The following is a 20,279-nucleotide window of genomic DNA, read 5'->3' as shown; positions in this document are numbered from 1 at the left end:
TTGAGAAGAGGCCTTGGAGGACTGCCAAAGAGCGCACGCATCCCCGCTGTAATTCACTAACCCCGGCCCAGGTTTCTCCCACTCGGTTCCCTTCCCTTCAGAGGAACTGCAGGGGTGTTTTACATTTAGGAAGGTCTTTACAGTCCTTCCTGCCCTGAGCTGCTGGACTCTGGCACATAGCTTCTCTTTCTGGTCCTCACCAGGCTGCCTTCTCATTTCTCTGTAAACTGGGGACACAAGGGAAGGAAAAATTGGCAGGTGTCAGAAAACCAGTCTGGGGCTGGATGAATGTGGGCAAGACTCAGGACTTAAGGGTCGGGCACCAGGTTTCTTTGGGTCACTTAAATTCACATTGAGATTGTGGTGTAAGGAAAGGGTAGCGTCTGTTGATCACATACTATAACACCTCTTGAAGTAGAAATATAGCACTCTACGTAATAGCACAAGACTGTTCAAAATGAGTGTAATGATCGGACCTGTTAAAGGTTAGAGAACAAGATCCCAGGTGTATTCTTGCTCTTGCCACCAAGCCCCCTAACCCAGGGGTCCCAAACTCTGGGATCTAATGCTTGAAGATCTGAGGTGGAGCTGATGTAGTATTAATAGAAATAAAGTACACACAAAAAAGTGTAATGGGCTTCAATCATCCTGAAACCATCCCCCAACCCCCAGTCGAAGGAAAAATTGTCTTTCATGAAACTGGTCCCTAGTGCCAAAAGGTTGGGGACGGCTGCCCTAACACTTTGTTAGGACTCAGTACCTTTCAGCTTATACTCAAAAACTTAAACTGAAAGTGATGGTACTCTGAATATGATACAGTACAAGCTGGAAGAGCTACCAAGGTGATGGGGTTGGGGGTGAATAAGATGGATGGGGCAATGTAACACTGGCAAATAGGAGCAAATTCAATCCATAGCCAGAGAAATACCTTTCACTTATGGAGAAGAGGTTCAGGCATGGGTAAAAACCTCATGATCAGAAGAACAAAGTGATAGAGCGAGAGCGTAGGCTAGTTTTTGCATATGGATGCTCTTCCTAATTCTCTCCTAGCTGGAGGCAGACCTGCTCTTTCCCCAAGCCTCTCCTAGCCATTGTTGGTCCTCTCAGAGATGGGATGCAGGTGGGGAGAGGGTTTCCTGCATCAAGCTTCTGGCACTGCTATTCCCTGGAAGCAGTTTGTCCGGCAGCTTGGCCCCAACTGTAGCCCCTTCCGTGAAAGACTAAAACCTGAGTCAGGCTTACAGCTTCCCTCTTCCAGACACAACTACCAAGTCGGATTCTGAGGTCAAAATTTTCCCTGAGAGGAATGGTCCATATTACTACATCCCAGACAAATGTACGCATGCACACCCACACACACAGGATCAGAACTGTTTTGAAGAACAAAGAACCTAGAACAGCTCCTTTCAAAAAAGAAAACATACCCTGAATGAGGAAAGAACAGATATGTGCAGCAGATAGAGTTTAAAATATCATTTTTTTAAACCACAGGGCCATCTGATCAGCTGAAAGAACAAGACTGCTAGGAGAATAAACATTTCAGAGCAAGGTGAATCTCCATTTAACAAGTCTCTCTGGCATTCCCTCGATATTCTCAACACTTAAAAGCCAAGTCAGAGGCATCTGTTTTTCCTGCTGAAACTTCCCACCTGGTTGTCGATAGCCCTTTCCAAACACTGGTCCAGGTTTGATCTTTCCCAGCCGCCTGGCCGTCTGGCTCGGGAGGGACCATGAACTCAAGACTTTCAGTACAGTCTCCCACTTGAACTTCCGAAGTTTATTTGGGAAAGACACTCTTTTATTCAACCCTTTTGCTAGTAAATGTATTTTAGAAATTTTAAATACTGTGGCAAGATTCAAAGTCACACACTTAATGGTTAACCTTTATCTCATAAATGTGATATTTCATCTAGGGATCATTTCTTCACGTCACATAAATGTAGTCTCATATACAAATTTGGGTAAAAGTTGCTAAGAGACAAAGCATGAGTCTTCCCCTCTCTCTCTTCTCAGTTTCCAGGGCATGGTACTGGCTACCAAAAATGTTCATCCCATCACTGGGTCACTTTCTGACTCAACAATACCCACTCTTTTCTGGATGCTTGGGCACTTCAGGACAAAGAGTTACAGTGGCAAACATTCATATCGTGCTTGCTTAGTGACGGCACTGCTTTACTCTTGTCATATATTAACTTGGTGGTTCCCAAAGTGTAGTCTTCAGACCGGTAACAGCCGTAGCACCACCTGAGGCTTTGAGAGAAATGCAAATTTTGAGCCCTACCCTAGACTCACTGAATCAGAAACGCTAGGGATAGAACCCCCACAACCTGCATTTTAACAAGCCCTCCGGTGACTCTGAAACACTTTGAAAACACTGGTTTAGATGAGGAAGTGGAAATATAAAATAAGTTGTCTGAGGCAACACATTTAGGAAGGGCTGATGGGCAGGTCCAAGCAATCCTGTTCTAGAGGTTGGAGTCTTCACCTCTCTCCTCAAGAATGAGAAATAAGACTGGGTAGATGAGGTTTTTACTATGACCCAGGACCAAAAGCATTGCAAATTTCATGATCCAAAAAGAAAAACAAAAGAATTGTCTCTCATCAAATCAAAGACCACGGTAATGAGGCCATAGGTCCATTCCCATGAGGGTAAGTTGGGTTTACTGTGTTCTGAACCTGCAGATGCTTTCCAACTCAAAACAACTATTTTGCAAAAGTGAACTTCGGTCAAAGAACACCTGTGTAAGTTTAGCTGATTCAAGACAGACCCATCCCTGAAATGAAAAATGGTTTGATAATATGTCACTCTGAAAGTGTGTCTTAGTTTCTGATACACATTATTATCATTCACGGTCATCAGAGCTATGAGGTTCAAGTCAAACATGGACAGCTATCAGCGGATGGGAGGGACCGCGGTCGTGTGGCCTGGGTGCTCAGTTGGGTCTCTGATGTCACTATTCTGGTTCCCAGTGGAAAACAGGCATTGCATGACTCCCGCTGGGTCTGGGCACCACTCTGAGCTCACTGTCTGTGTCTAAAAATAGTTTGCCATTTCTACTCCATCCCTTCCGTGGGGCCATGGATGGGAGCTGGTCATGACAGTAAGAGGCAATGAAGTGTTAGTGAGTTCTCAGCGACGCGGAACAAGAGACTGACATTTACAAAAACGCTTCTTGCTACGATGATTGAGAGGAAGGGCTGAGGTGGGGGGACAACATAGAAGAAGGGAACAGAGGGAAGGCAGAGCCAGTGGGCTCCACTCCAGTCAGACTATAAACAGCAACAGACATTTCAGCCGTGTCTCGTGTAAGGGGCTCCATTGATTCACCAGGCTCCCCGACAGAGGGATGAGGAGAGGCTAAGATAGAAAGAGCCCATTCATTCATGCAGAACCCCACTCTCTGTCCCCATTGGCTGTCGCTAATGGCTTCAGGCTGATGGGAAGGAGGGGGAAGAGGCGAGCGGGAGGAGGAGGTAGAAATGAAAGAAAATGATGACTACAAGATTGTCATGAAGAGATGTACAGCTGCACAGGCAATTGCATGCAAATGTGGCTTCCCTTTTTAGCTGTAGAGTTAATGTCCTCAGATTCATCTCTTTTTCTCTTTCATGCCATCTGCCCCTCCCCTTCTTTTCCCTTCCCATTCATCTTTCAGTCTCCTGGCCTAGAGTTCCTCTGTCTCTCTACTAACACCCACTTTTCTATTTCCACACACCTCTTCTTCCTTCCCCTTTCACCAGCTATTCTGTCCAACTAATTTGTGACTAGTCTGGATTGCTGAGCATTCTGTTCCCATCACCTGATAACCTCTCCCCTGCTCACATTTTCTCTCAGCTTTATTCTCTCCCCGTCCTCCCTCTCTCCACTCCTCCTCCCTCTCTCCACTCCTCCTCCCTCTCTCCACTCCTCCTCCTTCTGGGCCTCAGTCCCTTCGGGGAATAGGAACAACATTCAGAGGAAGGACCCTCATGGGTCCTCGATGGCCCCTCCTGCCGGGCAGCCCAGGCATTGACAGCTGCGTAGTCCTGGCAGAAGAAGAGCCTACATCCCTTCTCAGAGCACGAATGTGCAATGGAAGCAGGGCTGGGGAGTGGCTAGGAGGACGGGAAGGAAACTGAAGTTATAAATAGGATAAAAGAAGATGAAAAAAAATGGAGAGTATTTTTCTCTCTTTTTTTCTTAGTCAACACATCTCCAAGGAAATGCGCTGCAGCTGGAGAAATCATCGATTGCTCCATGTCTTCATCTCCCTTCCTTGTAACCCCAAGATCTCCTTCCAAAGGGCACCTATCACTGAGGAGGGCTGGACCACTGCCCAGAAATAATCACTGCAACCCCTTCCTTTATCTGGACAGCTCAGAAGGCAAAGGAGGGGTTGGGAAGGCTCAGGGGTTTGGCTAGATATTTCCATCGGAAGAAGCCTAGGATACAGGGAACTACAGATATCACGTTCGCCACCAAAGCACCACTGCCTCATAGAAGCGGGCTAGAGTTTCTGAGCTGCAGCTGGAGACAATCCAGGTCATTTTAGGATTGGTTATCATATGCCCTTATCTTCCCATCCTACCCAAGAGCCACCAGTCTAGGTGACTCCAGCTTCCTTCTTAAAGAGGTAGACTGTGGAAAGTAGCTTCTATGACACGACTATCAGTCCTAGCATTTTTAAAACAACTTCCCCCTAAGCAACCTAAATGTCCATCAACAGAGGAATGGATAAAGAAGATGTGGTCCAGATATACAACGGAGTATTACTCAGCCATTTGTTTTCCAGTTTCTCAGTCATGTCTGATTCTTTTCGTCTTTGTGACCCCTGCTCTGCAGCAGGCCAGGCTTCCCTGTCCTTCACTATCTCCCAGAGTTTGTTCCAACTCATGTCCATTGAGTCGATGATGCCATTCAACCGTTTCATCCTCTGTCGCTCTCTTCTCCTCCAGCCTTCAATCCTTCTTAGCATCAGGGTCTTTTCCAATGACCCTTAGCCATTAAAAAGAATGATTAATGTCATTTGAAAAACATGGGTGGACCTAGAGATTGTCTTACTGAGTGAAGTCAGACAGAGAAGGAGAAGTATCATATGGCATCCCTTATATGTGGAATTTAAAAAGAAATGAGATAAATGAACTTACGAAAGAGACTCACAGACTTAGAGAAGGAATTTACAGTTGTCGGGGGGAAGAATGGGGGTGAGGGATAAGTTAGGGGTTTAGGATGGACATGTACACACTGTTGTATTTAAAATGGATAGCCAACAAAGACCTACAGTATAGCACGGATAAGTCTGCTCAGTAATATGTGGCAGCCTGAATAGGAGGGAAGTTTGGGGGAGAATGGATACATGTATATATACGGCTGAGTCCCTTCACTGTTCACCTGAAATATCAAAGCATTGTTGAATTGGCTAAACCCCAATACAAAATAAAAAGTTTAAAAAAACAAAATAAAGAAGCTTCCTCCTGAGGTTCTTAAAAATCTTTACAGACATTATCTCATTGGCCCTGAAGTAAAAACTCTTACCTTTGAGAAACTTGACAAGGAGAAGATTGAAAAATTATCTTGACTTATTTACGTACTTCTTAGCTAAGAAAAAGATGGGCCGTGTCTTTTTTTGATGAAAATGAGGTATTCTGATTTTAAGCTACAAGTGAGTGTGGAGATGACCTCAGCTACTAAGAAGATGTATTAAGTAAATGTAATAAAGTGTAAATTGGTAGCACGCAGAAGCACCATCCAGAGCTGAAAGCGTTAAGGCAAGGCAGCTTTACTCTCCGTTGTATAGGGAGATAAAAGACTTCAACGCCTAGTGGCGTGAATAGGATTGAAGAATTATACAAATATAGACAAAACCATTTTGATCTTTTGCTTACACAAACAAAATCTTTTTTTCTTTTTTTGGTTTAGATGTTTAAAGCATCACTTTTTCTCATCTCTTAAAACTTTAAGTCCTTAAGTCTAACCTGTGAACAACTATAAAATCCTCTGTGCCGCCTCATGAAATGGGTGAATAGCCAAGACCTGCGTTTATCCTTGGGGGGGACTGAGATGCCAAGCAGAAAGTGATGACACAAATGCTATCCTGTCTGAGATCTGAGGTAGTGCCAAAGAACACCTCCAAGATCAAGGGCTGTTAAGTCAAGACAGGGAATACACTGTCAACTTCATCCTGCCCAGGAGGAGAACCTGGCAACTGCAGACCAGCTCCCATCCTTCTCAGCCCCCATCAAGTGTTCCCAGTCTCACTCTGTGTCTGTCGGTGTATTTCAGGTGAAAGATACAATGTAGGCAACAAAACAAACATTTCCTTTATTTCTCCACTTTTATAAAAATAACTTGCCATATAACAGCGTTCTCAGGTAAAGAGATATGGAACAAAAAAAGTTGCATTTAAGTTAGTTTCCAGGGGCTTTTCACCTATGCACTTCATCAGAACAGAGGATGAAAAATCTGCCTGCAATACGGAAGACACAGGAGACATAGGTTCTATCCCTGGGTTAGGAAGATCCCCTGGAGGAGGAAGTCACAAAACCCACTGCAGTATTCTTGCCCGAAAAATCCCACGGACAGAAGCACCTGGCGGGCTACAGTCCAAAGGATCGCGAAGAGTCGGACATGACTGAAGTGACTTAGCAGAGCACTAAATACATACACACAACATGTAAGCATCATGAAATTCCTTATGCTAAGAATTCGTCCTGGGAGAAAACAAATGCGGCTTTTTGGTATCCGGATATATTATCCTAACCTGATCTCCTAAAAAACTGAACTTACTGTCAGGACCAATCATTTCAGGATCCCTAAATTAAGGTTTTACATTTTGTATCAAAAATAAACAAACGAAAAAGTTAGCAGGTTAGCAAGGACCAGTGGAATTTGGGAGAAACACAATGACTCCGGCACAATAGAACTGAGGTATGGACTTTGAACTTGTCTGCTCCTTGGGAGAGTGGATCCTGTTCACCAGAGGGCAGCACTGTGAGCAGCAAGTGAGGACTGAAAGGGATTCTGAGAGGAGCTTCTGTGGGGAAAAGCTGAGGAGAGAGGCAACAGATGAGGAGAAAGAAGCCAAACGCGGAGCAGGGCAGAACGGAAGAGGATGGCGGAAAGAGAAGGCAAATGAAAGAAATTACATCTTGTAAGAAGACTGACTATAGAGAACAAACGTATGGCCACCAGGGAGCGAAAGGAGGGTGGGATAAATTGGGTGACTGGAACCGACATATATATATATGCACTGTTGATAGTATGTATGAAATAGGTAGCTCAGGTGGTGAAGAATGCCTGCGATGCAGGAGATCCTGGTTCCATTCCTGGGTTGGGAAGATCTGCTGGAGAAGGGAGCCCACGCCAGTGTTCTGGCTGGCAGAATGCCACGGACTGTATAGAATTCCACAGGGTCATGAAGAGTCGGACACGACTGAGGAACTTCCACTTTCACTTCACTTCATGAAATAAGTGACTAACAAGAACCTGCTCTATAACTCAGGGAATTCTTCTACACAGTGCTCTGTGGTAACCTAAATGGGAAGGAAATTCAAAAAGGAGGGGATAGGTGGATATATATGGCTGACTGACGTTGCTGTATGATCGGGCTTCCCACGTGGTAAAGAATCCACCTGCCGATGTAGTTGGATTCCTGGGTTGGGACTATGCCCTGGAGGAGGGCATAGTCACCCCTCGAGTATTCTTGCCTGAAGAATCCCAGGGACAGAGGAGCCTGGTGGGCTACAGTCCATAGGTCACAAAGAGTTGGACACAACTTAGCACGCATGCACACACACACACACACACACACACACACACACACACACAAACTAACGCAACACGAAAACAACCGTGCTCCAATAAAAACTAAAACAATAACAAAGGCTGACTAGTCCACACACCCTCTGTCCATCTGGTTCACGCTTCATAATTAAAAACCTTCTAGGTCCTTTGTTAACAGCCAGGTTTTAGGGGTTAAAACTCCAGACAGGCAAAGTGGAGAGAACTATATACAAAATGAAGATGTAAGTAAAGAAACCTCGCGTGGGCCCTTTCCTAGAGTTTAGTCTTTCTGTCACTGGAGAATAAAGTCACTCAAAATGACTGAAAAGTTCTGGGACTTCCCACAGAACAAGAACATCCAGCACCCACGTAAGCCAGGGCCACTGTGATGGCAACTGATGCAGGATGCATCCCACATCCAGTTGCCTCGGGCCCTCAACTCCATCCTCAGTCTCAGCCTCCATTTATGTTCCTACCTGAGCCATAGTGTTCAAGGCCAGTGGGCACTTCCTGAGTAGCTGTCTCTTCCCAGAACGGGTAACAAACTCTTGGTGGATGATAGGCCGACTGGAAACCACAGGCCATTCGGGGATCTTCGTAAGAGTTGAGGGGTCCCTGCCTCTGTGGCCAGGAAACAAAAGGAAATATATTAAGATTCCCTAATGGAACAGTAACTATCATCCATAAGTAAGAATTATTCATAGATAACAAAAGACTATTTTTAAACTAACTTTTATTGGAGTATAGCTGCTTTACAATGTTGTATTAGCTTCTACTGTGCACCAAAATGAATCTGGCCTATGAATACATATATTCCCTTCCCTTTTGGATTTCCTTTTCATTCAGGTCACCACAGAGCATTGAGAAGAGTTCCCTGTGCAATACACTATGTAGAACCAAATATTGATCACTACCCTTCCCCATCTGAAAAAAAAAAAGACAGGAATGGGAAAGGTTTCTGACTTGGACTGCTGCTGCTGCTGCTGCTAAGTCACGTCAGTCGTGTCCGACTCTGTGTGACCCCATAGACGGCAGCCCACCAGGCTCCCCCGTCCCTGGGATTTTCCCGGCAAGAACACTGGAGTGGGTTGCCATGTCCTTCTCCAATGCATGAAAGTGAAAGCTGAAAGTGAAGTCACTCAGTCGTGTCCGACTCTTCGCGACCCCATGGACTGCACCCTTCCAGGCTCCTCCACCCATGGGATTTTCCAGGCAAGAGTACTGGACTGGGGTGCCATTGCCTTCTCCATGACTTGGACTATATATACATTTATTTTCATGCATTTCCTCAACCATTTGAAGAATTTTTTAAATTTTCAAATAAAGATCCATGGTAATTGCAAGGCAGAACCTTGGTCATCTTTATATAATCCTGGCTTTTGTCTTTTATTTTTTTTAATGTTACCTTAGTCTATAAAAACACCATGAAAGATATTCTTATAAGACATTGCAGTATCCCACAACCAATAGGTAACAAACGCCAAAGAAAAACAAAAAATGTATTTACCTAATAAAATTGCTCTTTTTCAGTTAATCAATGTGCATAAGTTTTCTTTCTTCCTTTTTAAAATATTTGTTTATTTGGCTGTGTCAGGTCTTAGTTGAGGCACGTGGGATTTTCCATTGCTGTGCACAGGCTTCTCTGGCTGCAGCACATGGACTCATGTGCGATCTCATTTCCCCGACCAGGGACTTGAACCTGCATCCCCCGCACTGGAAGGCAGAGCCTTAACCACTAGACCACCAGGGAAGTTCCGTGCCTAAGTTTTAATCATATTGATAGCTGGATTAGAATTTTCATTTTTCCCGTTTGGGCACTTGTTCAATTCTCTTATTAGTTTTTGTAAAATCCATAAAATATACTCTCTACCCAGTACTCTCTAAGAAGGACAAATACAGTATGTGGGAGGCCATGGTTTGCAGTGCTTATGGGCCCGTTCTTTGAAGCCACAGATACATGGATTCAAATCCTGGCTCCATCACTTACTAATAGGGACCTAGGCCTGTTCTTTTATCTAAACCTCAGTTTACTCAACTAAAAGATGGGAAAAATAATACCTTCCTCATAAGATAGGAGGAGTGAATGAAATAATACGTGTAAGAAAACAATACTGGATAAAGTTTACTCCAGGGCTGTTCTTCTTCCAAGTGGGTTAAAGGTGCTGAGAATGGAATAAGACCCTGGGACTGAACGGGTTCACACCGACTTGCTATACGTGTGGGTGCTAAGTCGCTTCAGTCGTGTCCGACACTTTGTGACCCTGTGGACTGTAGCCCACCAGGCTCCTCTGTCCATGGGGATTCTGCAGGCTAGAATACTGGATTTGTAGGCAGGTTCTTTACCTCTAGGACCACCTGAGAAGCTCCAAGTTACTGTATATCAAAGGCTCATGTCCTTGGCTTCTGTTACCAGGCAGCTCTTGTGAGAGCCACGTGAATATAAACAGAGCAATGGAGTTTGGGACCAAGACTGAGGAAAATCATCAGCAAGAACACTCAACTGAGCTTCCAGTCAGCAAAAACCTTTTTGCTGACATTGTATTTTAACACTGCAGGCTCTTGCAGCAACTACAGTAAGGTTTTCTTTTGAACCCCAAGGATAAGCAGGTCTTCAACAATTCTTTACAAGAGAATCAACCTCACATTTTCTAAATGAGCTGTGTGTTCTCGAAATCCATCCCCATTTTTTCATATTTCTCTAGAGTCTTTCTCAAAATTCAGTTTCAAGTATCAGAGTTTTGGAAACAGGGTCTAGGTGGTGAAATTGTGTCACTAAGTGGTATAAGGGAGGACTCTAAGTGACCTGGCCCTGTCCTCTTTAGGAGCAGTGTGTGCATGGTTTGCCTAAACCAGAAAGTCCTTGTAAGAAGGCAATGGGTGGTTCCAGTAGGATCTTTGTAGAGAGGCTGTGGGTGGTTTGGTCCAGGCCCTGCTAAAGTGGTGGGAACAAGAGGAGAACTTGGACTCAAGTGTCAAAGTTAAGGTTTTCTCTGCTAAGGAAAGACCCCAGAAGGTGAGGCATGGTTTGCAAAGAGGCATTGAAGGAAAACGATGAGTGCCCGATAGAGGGAAGGTGGAGGGCAGGGGTAGGTGGTGAGTTATGGGTAAGCAAGACGATATTGGGTTCTAGACCTGGGCCATCACCACGTGGCTGTATGGTGAGTCAGCCTGCAGCCTTGACAAACAACAGCGTACAGCAGCTCCTTGAGTTTCGTGATTGGCTTTATTTTTAGTGGAGTGCCTCCTGCCCCCACACCAGGTTCCTTGTTGTCAGGGAGGGTTCATTTATTATTTGATACAGGAAAGTCTATTTTTAAGATATATTTCCTCCTTAACTGTCCTCAGCGGTGCCAGGGGACCCTATTTTTAAGAACGAGAAGGAGATAATGCATCAAACCTACCATGAACCACAAACATCTTTGCTCACAGAGACTCCTGGGAGCATCATGACACTTGTTACCTAGACACCTGCCTTTTTGTTCGATATTTCACAAACTGACTTAATACCTATTTCATAGAGTATGAGAATGACATTTTTACTCAAGAGAACCACAGACCCAGTTCCAATTCATTATGAAACCTTCTCAGTTGAGGAGAAAGAAGCAGGTTATCAACAGGTCAGAAATCTGGGCAGCAAAGCCCCACTTCCATGCTTGAAAAAGGGCACCACCCGAAACAAGTTCAAGTCCACACCTTCCTCCTGGCTCCTGGTGAATGGAGGTGAGTTCAGGAGATGCCAGCCACCCTCCCGACCCTGTCATAGTTTAGAGAACCCATGTGATGGGTCCTCAGTCATTCATCCCACAAGTGACTACTGAAAGGAACTAATGTAGGTCCCACATTGCTCCATGCTGATCGGTGAGCTAAACGTGGTGAAGAGACGGTCACACTTAATCTTCAAAGCTGTGCGAGATTCACGTTTTTATCTCCATTTCACGGAAGAAAAAAACTGAGGTTTTTCAGAGAGCAAGTAAACATTCAAAGGCCACACAGCTAGTGAAATAATGGAGATAGAATTCCCTGATGGTCCAGTGCTAAGACTCTGTGCCCCCTCTGCCTGGGGTCTGGATTCGATACTGCAACAAAAATCGAAGATCCAAAAAAAAAAAAAAGAAAAAAGAAAATCCAATGTGTCGGAACTAAGACCCGGCACACCCAAATAAATAAATAAACAGACTTTTTTTTTTTTTTTTAAGAGAGAGTTCTAGCTGAGACCTACTTGATCTCAGGCTGCGCTCCATGAATCTTCTGTGGCCTGGATGGCTCGGGAAGGGAGGCCGCTTTCCCATGACAAAGTACTAAATGGATTATGACAATGGACGGTCATGAAACAAATCTGTATCACACAACCGGTCTATGCTAAGTATTATGTTAGATGCTAAGAATGAAGTATGAGCAAGACATGAACTTTACCCTCTGAAGTGCACACACCAGTAAACAGGAAATTACAGTGAGGGGATGTGACAGCGTGAGGCACCGATGTGTATGGGCGGGGAGAGTCGCAGCAGGTAAGACTTCCTGGAGGAAGCAGATTAAGGTAGTAACTGAAAAGTCAAGTAAGACTCAGCCTAGAATATTTGGTGAAGGGTCTAGAGAACAAAAGATGACATTCCTAAAAGTCCCAAGGAATACCTACACCTATGTAAGGAAGAATAAGAAAGACTCAGAATGGTGACAGAGAAAGACGTGGTAGTGAGAAGTATGAGGGGAAAGCATGCTCTTGGCAATGATAACACCTGCAATGGAGGGCAGTTAGTAACAGTGAAAGCTGGAGGGACAGAGTTGAGGGTCATGAAAACCAGACCAGAATCTGGCTGCAGGAGGTGTTAAAGGCAGTGGCATGCTGAGTCAAGATGTTCTAGAAGGACGCATTTGATAGGGCTAAGTAGGACGGAGTGAGCAGGAGCAGGCGAGGAGGCTGACAAGGCAGCAGCTGTGCCCTGCAGAGCCATACTGGGGCCTCGGTACAAAGGAAAAAATCAGTATTACTGATCCTAACTGTATTTAAATTTTTTATTTCTTATAATAATTTTTGCATTGATTTTGATGGTCAGAAATATTACATTCAGGGACTATTAATCAGAGAGAGTGCAATCTCAGAGGTCCACAGATCAACACCAAAACCTGGCTCTACCCAACTGCCTGCTGATTCCACGGCTGGAAACCTCAGGCCAAACAAATAGTGAGACAGGAACACAGTCCCACCCATCAAAAACAAAAAGAAATATTACATTCAGATTTGTTTAGCTTGAGTACTGAGTCTGGGGGCAGCCCTTAGGCTTTGGCCCCATGTGAAATGAGTGGTAAGCCAGTTATACAGTCAAATGCTCTATCACTGATCTCCACCCCCACCAGTCCAGTTATGAAGAGTTGAACTAGGGTCATGAGTGTAGAGGTGAAGAGGAAACAAGAAATATTAAGATATGTTTTGAAGAAAGAGTCAACATGATTTTATGACTCAGAGGAGATGAAGGAAAGTGGTGAGGGGCAACGATCCAAAAAAATGCTTAGATTGCTTGCTTCTATAATAGGGAAAATGGTGAATAGGTAAGAGGTTGGAAGAAAATTTCACTCTTGGTTGTGCTCAGATGGAGAGACGGCAGAGCAACTAGGGGGAGGTTCCCTTGGTGGCTGCATGACGGAAGACAGGAAAGGATAGAGGTGGATCTATAAACATCAAGGATCTAGTTAAAGTGTAGAGTCAGGGCAAATGGAAGTTAAAATAAAAAGAGAAAGGGTCAGAGTTGGCTCTGGCACACCATCCAGCAGTTCTATTTCTGTGTACCTATCCAAAAGAAACAAAAACACTCATCTGAAAAGATATGTACATCCCAATGTTTACTACCACATTGTTTATAATAACCAAGATATGAAAGCAACTTAACTGCACACTGATGGATGAATGGGTAAGAATTATACACACACACACACATATACATACACTGGAGTATTATTCAGTCATAGAAAAAGAATGGAATCTTGCCATTTGCAACAACAGAAAGGGACCCAAAGGATATTTGCTGATTGCAACAAATCAGACAGAGAAATACAAATACTGAGTGATTCTACTTATATGTGGGACCTAAAAAAAGAAATGACACACAACAAATGAGCAGTAACAGAACAGAAAGAGACTCACGGATGCAGAAAACAAACTGGTGGTCGCCAGAGGGGTGGGGAGAGAGGAGTGAGATAAGTGAAGGGGACTCAGAGCAATTATCAGACAACAAGTCAGGAGAATATAAAGTGCACCCAAGGGAATACACTCCACAACACTGTAATATCGTTATATGGGAATGGTTATTAGACTTACTGTGGTGACCTTTTCATGTGTAATGTATAAAAATATCAAATCACTATATTTACTTGAAATTAGCATCATACTGTAATTCAATTATACTTCAATTTTGAAAAAAATGGGTCTATAGAGTTGCCGGCCATTGGGAGGAGAAATGAACAGGAAATAACAAAGAAGGGTTAGTTGAAGACACAGGAGGAAAAACACGAAAGCGTTCAGTGAAAAGGGCAGAGCTTCAGAAAGCGGACACTAAGAAGAGGGTGGTATCCAGGCAGCCTTAAATGGCCATGTGCTCCTGCCCTGCTCTGTAGCAATCTATGATGAGCACCCTCCCCCAACCCCAGTAATCCTTGTGGAGGCTTCAGAGGACATGAGCCTACAACCAAAGTGCTTCACTTTTCTGATCCTGGAAAGAAACAGCATGAAGTTCTGAAGTCTGGAGTCTACTAGGATGACGGACACACACTTGTTCCTGCTCCAAGATAAACCACCCCTGACGCCACCACCATAGTGACCACCGCCCCCTTCTGAAGTCAGGGCTTCATCGACTGTATTCCATCACCCTCACCCCCTACGCTTCTATCAGGGACCTGTCTCTCCTCCCCACTCACCTAGTTCCCTCCCTATGGCTGCTCTCCACCCACCTCCCAGCCCTGCCAAACCTCACAGCATTGCTTCTGCTCAGAGTCTTCCTCCCCTCGGCCCCCAAAGATCCCTACAGTTAGGAAAGAGGGAAAAGGGAAGTAGATTTTCAACACTAAATCAAAAACAGGTGGAGGCTGCGTGTCTATAGGAGTTCGTTTCTGTCTTGAGCCAAGCAGCCTTAATTGTCCAAGTGTTTGCTCCTCAAACCCTTCCTGATCTTTCTCGTGTGTGTGTATGTGTGTTACAAAAAATTCTGTCAGAGTAAATCTATCTTTTCTTTAACAAACTACACAATCCTGGGGTTTAACCTTAGTACTATACCATAAGCATACAAGACACATAAATACTTCTAGATACTGCAACTTATAAAAAAAATGTGTATTCCCAGAGGCAAAGCTGACTTAACACTGAATGGATGGGTAAGGGAGTCTACAATCCACAGGAGTAAATCTGTATCATTCTAGGCCTGGCATTGATGTTCATACACTCCAGAAAGAAGATGAGAGACTGGAAATCAGGAAGCCTGGGTTTGAGTCCTGCTCTGGGCTTCCCTGATGGCTCAACTGGTAAAGAATCTGCCTGCAATGCAGGAGACCTGGGTTCAATTCCTGAGTTGGGAAGGTCCCCTGGAGAAGGGAACGGCTATCCACTCCAGTATTCTGGCCTGGAGAATTCCATGGACTGTATAGGCCATGGGGTTGTAAAGAGTTGGACACTACTGAGTGACTTTCATTTTCACTTTCTGGTCGATATAATCAAAGCTATGGTTTTTCCAGGAATTATGTATGGATATGAGAGTTGGACCATAAAGAAGGCTCAGCGCTGAAGAACTGATGCTTTCAAACTGTGATGCTGGAGAAGACTCTTGTGAGTCTTGGACTGCAAGGAGATCAAACCAGTGAATCCTAAAGGGAATCAATCCTGAATATTCATTGGAAGGACAGAAGCCAAAGCTGAAGCTTCAGTACCTTAGCCACCTGATGTGAAGAGTTGACTCAGTGGAAAAGACACTGATGCTGGGAAAGATTGAAAGCAGGAGGAGACGCGGACAACAGAGGATGAGATGGTTGGATGGCATCACCATGAGTTTGAGCAAACTCTGGGAGATGGTGAAGGACAGGAAGCCTGGAGTGCTGCGCCCATGGGGTTGCAAAGAGTTGGACACGGCTTAGTGACTGAACAATGACTGCCCCTAAAGAGCTGGTTAGTCTCCAGCCTGTTTCTTAACCTTCTTAAGCCTCTGTTTCCTGAGGACACTGGCCCCAATGATCACCAAGTTCCTTTGCAAATACAAGTCTCATTTTTGCTGATCCGTCCACATTCTTTCTCCTGACCTTGTGACGGACAACCTTCATTTGATAAATAACGACGCCAGGGTGGGAAAACCTAGAGCACCAGAATTCGTCATCATTTAGATTCATGCCAGGCCACGTCCCCTTCAAATGCATGACCACCTTCAAGTCGTTTGTCTTCATTCTTCCCTGGAATATGCTCACACACCATTTTGCCCCCACATCCCCTGTTTTTTCAGTAGAGAAAAATGAGGTTAGGAAGTACCTAGCTGCTGAGCTGTCCAGGGGCTCTCACATACTAGGTGCAAATTTGTGCAGTAAGTGGGGAATTTCTCATCCTAAACCCTTTCACTTTGTTGCAGGCAGATGCCCCCTGAAGCCAGCCTGACCAACTCCACAGTTATCTCATTGGATCTGAGACTCCTCATCTTCAGAGGATGTCAGACCAGCCAGCACCTCTTTTTACTCACAGAGAAGTGCTTTCAGCCACCCTGGGGAGCGGTTTGGGGCAAATTGTATCTGGCCCTCAGAAGAACATGGGCCTCTGCTTCAGTGGGACACGTGGGACCTGCTCCCTGGAGAAGGGAAGGAGGCAACACAGAAACGCCCCCCACCTTCGGCTCTCCCACCAGAGGGGAGAGGGCCAGGGTGGTGTAGCCACAGGAGAGGCAGGAACAGACAAAATAGGAAACTCTCAAAGGGCAATTTAATTTTAGATTCAAGGCCAGGAAATTGTTTTGAAAACAATAAGAGCGATGGGCTTGGGTCTTGGCAAAAGGGCAGGTCGGACCACTGCAGATTCCTGAGAGAGAAACAAATCTGAAGCACAGAAAGAGCAGAGATGGGACTGTCAGATTCCGTTCTCCATGAGAAGCTGTACTCAGCCTCCAAACGGGCCACCTGGACCACAGCTAAAGCCGTCTTGAGATGCCCCCCGCCCTGGGGCTGCAGATCAAGTCGGGGAGGGGGCCAGTGACCAAGGGTGAAGCTCCTCACACCAGTCTGAGACCACAGTCCCCTCCACTCAAAAGACATTCTCTTGCTGAGAGGTAGCAGGTAAAATCCTGTGTTATCCATCAACTTCTACTCATTAACCGGAAGCCTTGACACTCCCAGTGACTCCATGGGGTGCCAGCCTCAGGCATCCAGCCCAGAGCTTGGAGGTGAAGCGTGGGCCTGACTCAGAGCCTCCTCAGAGAGGGGGCGAACCTCGCATGGAGAAACACCTGGACAGGAATTTCAATTTGCTCAGATGTCTACAAAATTGAGTTCTGTCTTTTTTTTTCTCTAAACCAAGGAGGGTAAATTCACCATGAATAAAGCATACAGATACATCAGTTCAGTTCTCACTCAGTAGCGTCCGACCCCATGGACTGCAGCATACCAGGCCTCCCTGTCCATCACCAACTCCCAGAGCTTACTCAAACTCATGTCCATCAAGTTGGTGATGCCATCCAACCATCTCATCCTCTGTCGTCCCCCTCTCCTCCCGCCTTCAATCTTCAATCATACGGATGCATGAGTTGGCATAAATTCTTATTCATCCCCACATTTCTTAAAAATGGTCAAGACAGGGACTTCCCAGGAATTCCCTGGTGGCCCAGTGGTTAAGGTTCTACTTCTACTGCGGGGAGTCTGAGCTCAATTTCTGGTCGGGGAACTAAGATCCCGAGTGCTGTGTAGCAAGGCCAAAAATAAATTAAATTTTATTTTATTTTTTAAAAGATGGGGACTTCCCTGGTGGTCCAGTGGTTAAGACTTCACCTTTCAATGCAGGGGTGCAAGTTTGATCCGCGGTCAGGAAGCTAAGATCCCACATGCCTCATGGCCAAAAACCCAAAACATAAAGCAGAAGCAATATTGTAACAAATTCAATAAAGACTTTTAAAAAGCTTCACATAAAAAAATAATCTTTAAAAAATATGATCAAGATGCTCTTAATGATAAGGAGTGTCCCAAGCCAGGAGCCGGAAGATCCAGACCACACTCCATCCTTTACCAGCCTGCAAACTTGGGCAACTTCATTTACTCTCTTAGGACCTGAATTTCCTGATGCTGGGAGACAGTCTCAAGGTTATGGTCTGGCTCTGAAATTCTCTAGCTTATGGTAACTGAACCCCGTATCTTAGAATATCACCGCTTTCTAAGATGCTGGAAAAATCTTTTTTCCTTCACTTCTTCTGACTATCACTAAGAGTTATGGTTATAGATTATTTCCTAAACATCATGTTCCAGCAACCTCCCCAGAGGTAAAGTCAACACCACCCCAAGCAACGAGAGAAAAAAAAAAATGCTTTTCTGATTTTCATTTACATTCTAAATTTCTTTTTCTGTCTTCTCATTTCTCTAATCCAAGAGAAGGAAATGGCAACCCACTCCAGTATTCTTGCCTGGAGAATCCCGTCGACAGAGGAGCCTGGTGGGCCGCTGTCCATGGGGTTGCACAGAGTCGGACATGACCGAAGCGACTTAGCAGCAGCAGCAGTGGCGTTTCTCTACTCAGGGATTCCTTATCCATTGCTCTCCAGGATCCCCAGAAAGAAGGGAAAGGTGTATATGCTAAGCTTCATAGAAATAAGAATCAGCCCTTCCCAGCTTCCCAGAACTTCAGGGACAACACAGAGGTCCCTGTGAACACATTCTAAGGCATGTGGGGTGGAGGTGAAGAGTGCCAACAGCAAAGGCTAAGAAGAGAATTGCTTCCCAAGGAAGCCCAATTAAACTGCAATTACTGGAGATAAGAGAACCAAGTCTGTTTACACAATGGGGCTGTAAACCACCAGCCCATTACAAGAGAACTTTGATCTGGGGGCAGGGGAGCTATTTCTGGTCCAGGGTAGAGAGGAAGCAGGGAGGTTTCTCAATAAGAGAAATAAGAATGTCTCCACTCAACCCAAAGCCCCATCTTGTTCTGGCCGCACCCTCATAAGGACAAAATTGGTGGAATCACCTCCACCTCCCTGTGTTCATCTCACACAATCGAAAAGTCCAGAGAAAAACAGAGAAGAGATGGTAAACACAGGGAAAGGGAATTAACTGAGGTCATATTTCTGGCTGGTGTCACAGCGACTTGACATGGTAAGTATACCCTGTGCCTGTTTTACAGATGAGAATACTGAGGTTCGGAGGAGGTCATGTGCCCAAAGTCACGTGGCTGAGGAGTAATAAACTGACCAGAATTTAACTCAGGTCTTTCTGACTCCAAAGCCTAAGTGCTTTCCATGTTATTGGATTGGCAAAAAAGTTCCTTCGGGTTTGTTCATAAGCTGTTATGGAAAAACCCGAAGGAACTTTTTGGTCAACCCAATGTGTGGCCACGCTATGTTCCACAGCTGTCTGGTCCAAGCCATAAGGCTCAGGGCCTTCCATGTAGTCTGACACTCTGAACAGTCACCCTTGCCTGGCATATTACTATAGAGTAAGTCCCCGACATAGGAACCTTCAAGTTGTGAACTTTCAAAGACACAAATGTGCATTCCATCATCATCAGGCGTGAGTGACATTACAGCTTGCTCCCCCCCGACCCTGTCTCCTCCTGCCATCTCCCCGCTCCTCTCCATCCTCCAGGTAGTGACTCTTCCTGCCTGTTCACTTGATGCCAGCCCTCGGATGTCAGCTGTTGTATGGTGCTGCTGTACTTTCCAGGGTACTGCACTGTAAGATTAAAAAGGTTTTCTTTTTTGTGTTTGTGTTTTATATATTAACTGTATGAGAAGTATTATAAACCTATTACAACACAGTACCACAGCATGGATTGTCTTAGTTGGGTACCTGGGCTAACTTTGTTGGACGTACACATAAATTGGACTTATAAACGCGCTCTCAGAACGGAACTCATTCGTATGTTGGGATACTTACTGCATTCCCAAAGGCCTGAGCTCCGAGAGTAGGTGTGTGGGCAGTTGTCTATTCCTTCCCTCTGAACAGTTCAAGGTGCTTCCTAAGCTCGAGTGACCCAAGGACCTCCTCCACACGCTGGTGAGGGAACCAAGGACAGGGACATGCTTGGTCCAAACCAGGGGCAGCCCGCCCCGCCCATTCCTGCCCGGCCTGCCGCCCTGAAAGCTCAGCAGTGTGAAGGGGAGGATGACGCAGGAGAGGACCAGGGGTGCGAGGGACTTCCAGGAGCAAGGCAGCAAGCTCTCCAACCAGCATAACAGGAAGGAGTGCTTCCTCCCACTGGATGAAAGGGTCCCTGACACACAGCCCATATAAGTACCTGCAAACGTCACCCCCTCCCACACAATGGCCAGACAACTTCCAGAAGTGTCGTTTCCCTGCC

The 20,279-nt window shown here is 45.3% G+C and overlaps 1 protein-coding gene across 2 annotated transcripts in view; it reads right to left on the bottom strand.

Moving 5' to 3' along the window:
• ETS1 (ETS proto-oncogene 1, transcription factor) overlaps positions 1–20,279 on the bottom strand; it is a 143,061-nt gene that overhangs the window by 105,175 nt on the left and 17,607 nt on the right. For both annotated transcript variants that reach the window (XM_068978741.1, XM_068978739.1), the window contains exon 3: positions 8,239–8,383. In XM_068978741.1, the coding sequence (XP_068834842.1) occupies positions 8,239–8,383 (145 nt within the window). The remainder of the gene's footprint in view (positions 1–8,238; positions 8,384–20,279) is intronic.

Source organism: Capricornis sumatraensis, chromosome 8 (assembly GCF_032405125.1).
Source record: "Capricornis sumatraensis isolate serow.1 chromosome 8, serow.2, whole genome shotgun sequence".
Classification (NCBI taxonomy): domain Eukaryota; kingdom Metazoa; phylum Chordata; class Mammalia; order Artiodactyla; family Bovidae; genus Capricornis; species Capricornis sumatraensis.
The sequence above is the reverse complement of the archived record's forward strand: the minus strand, read 5'-3'. Positions and strand labels throughout refer to the sequence as shown.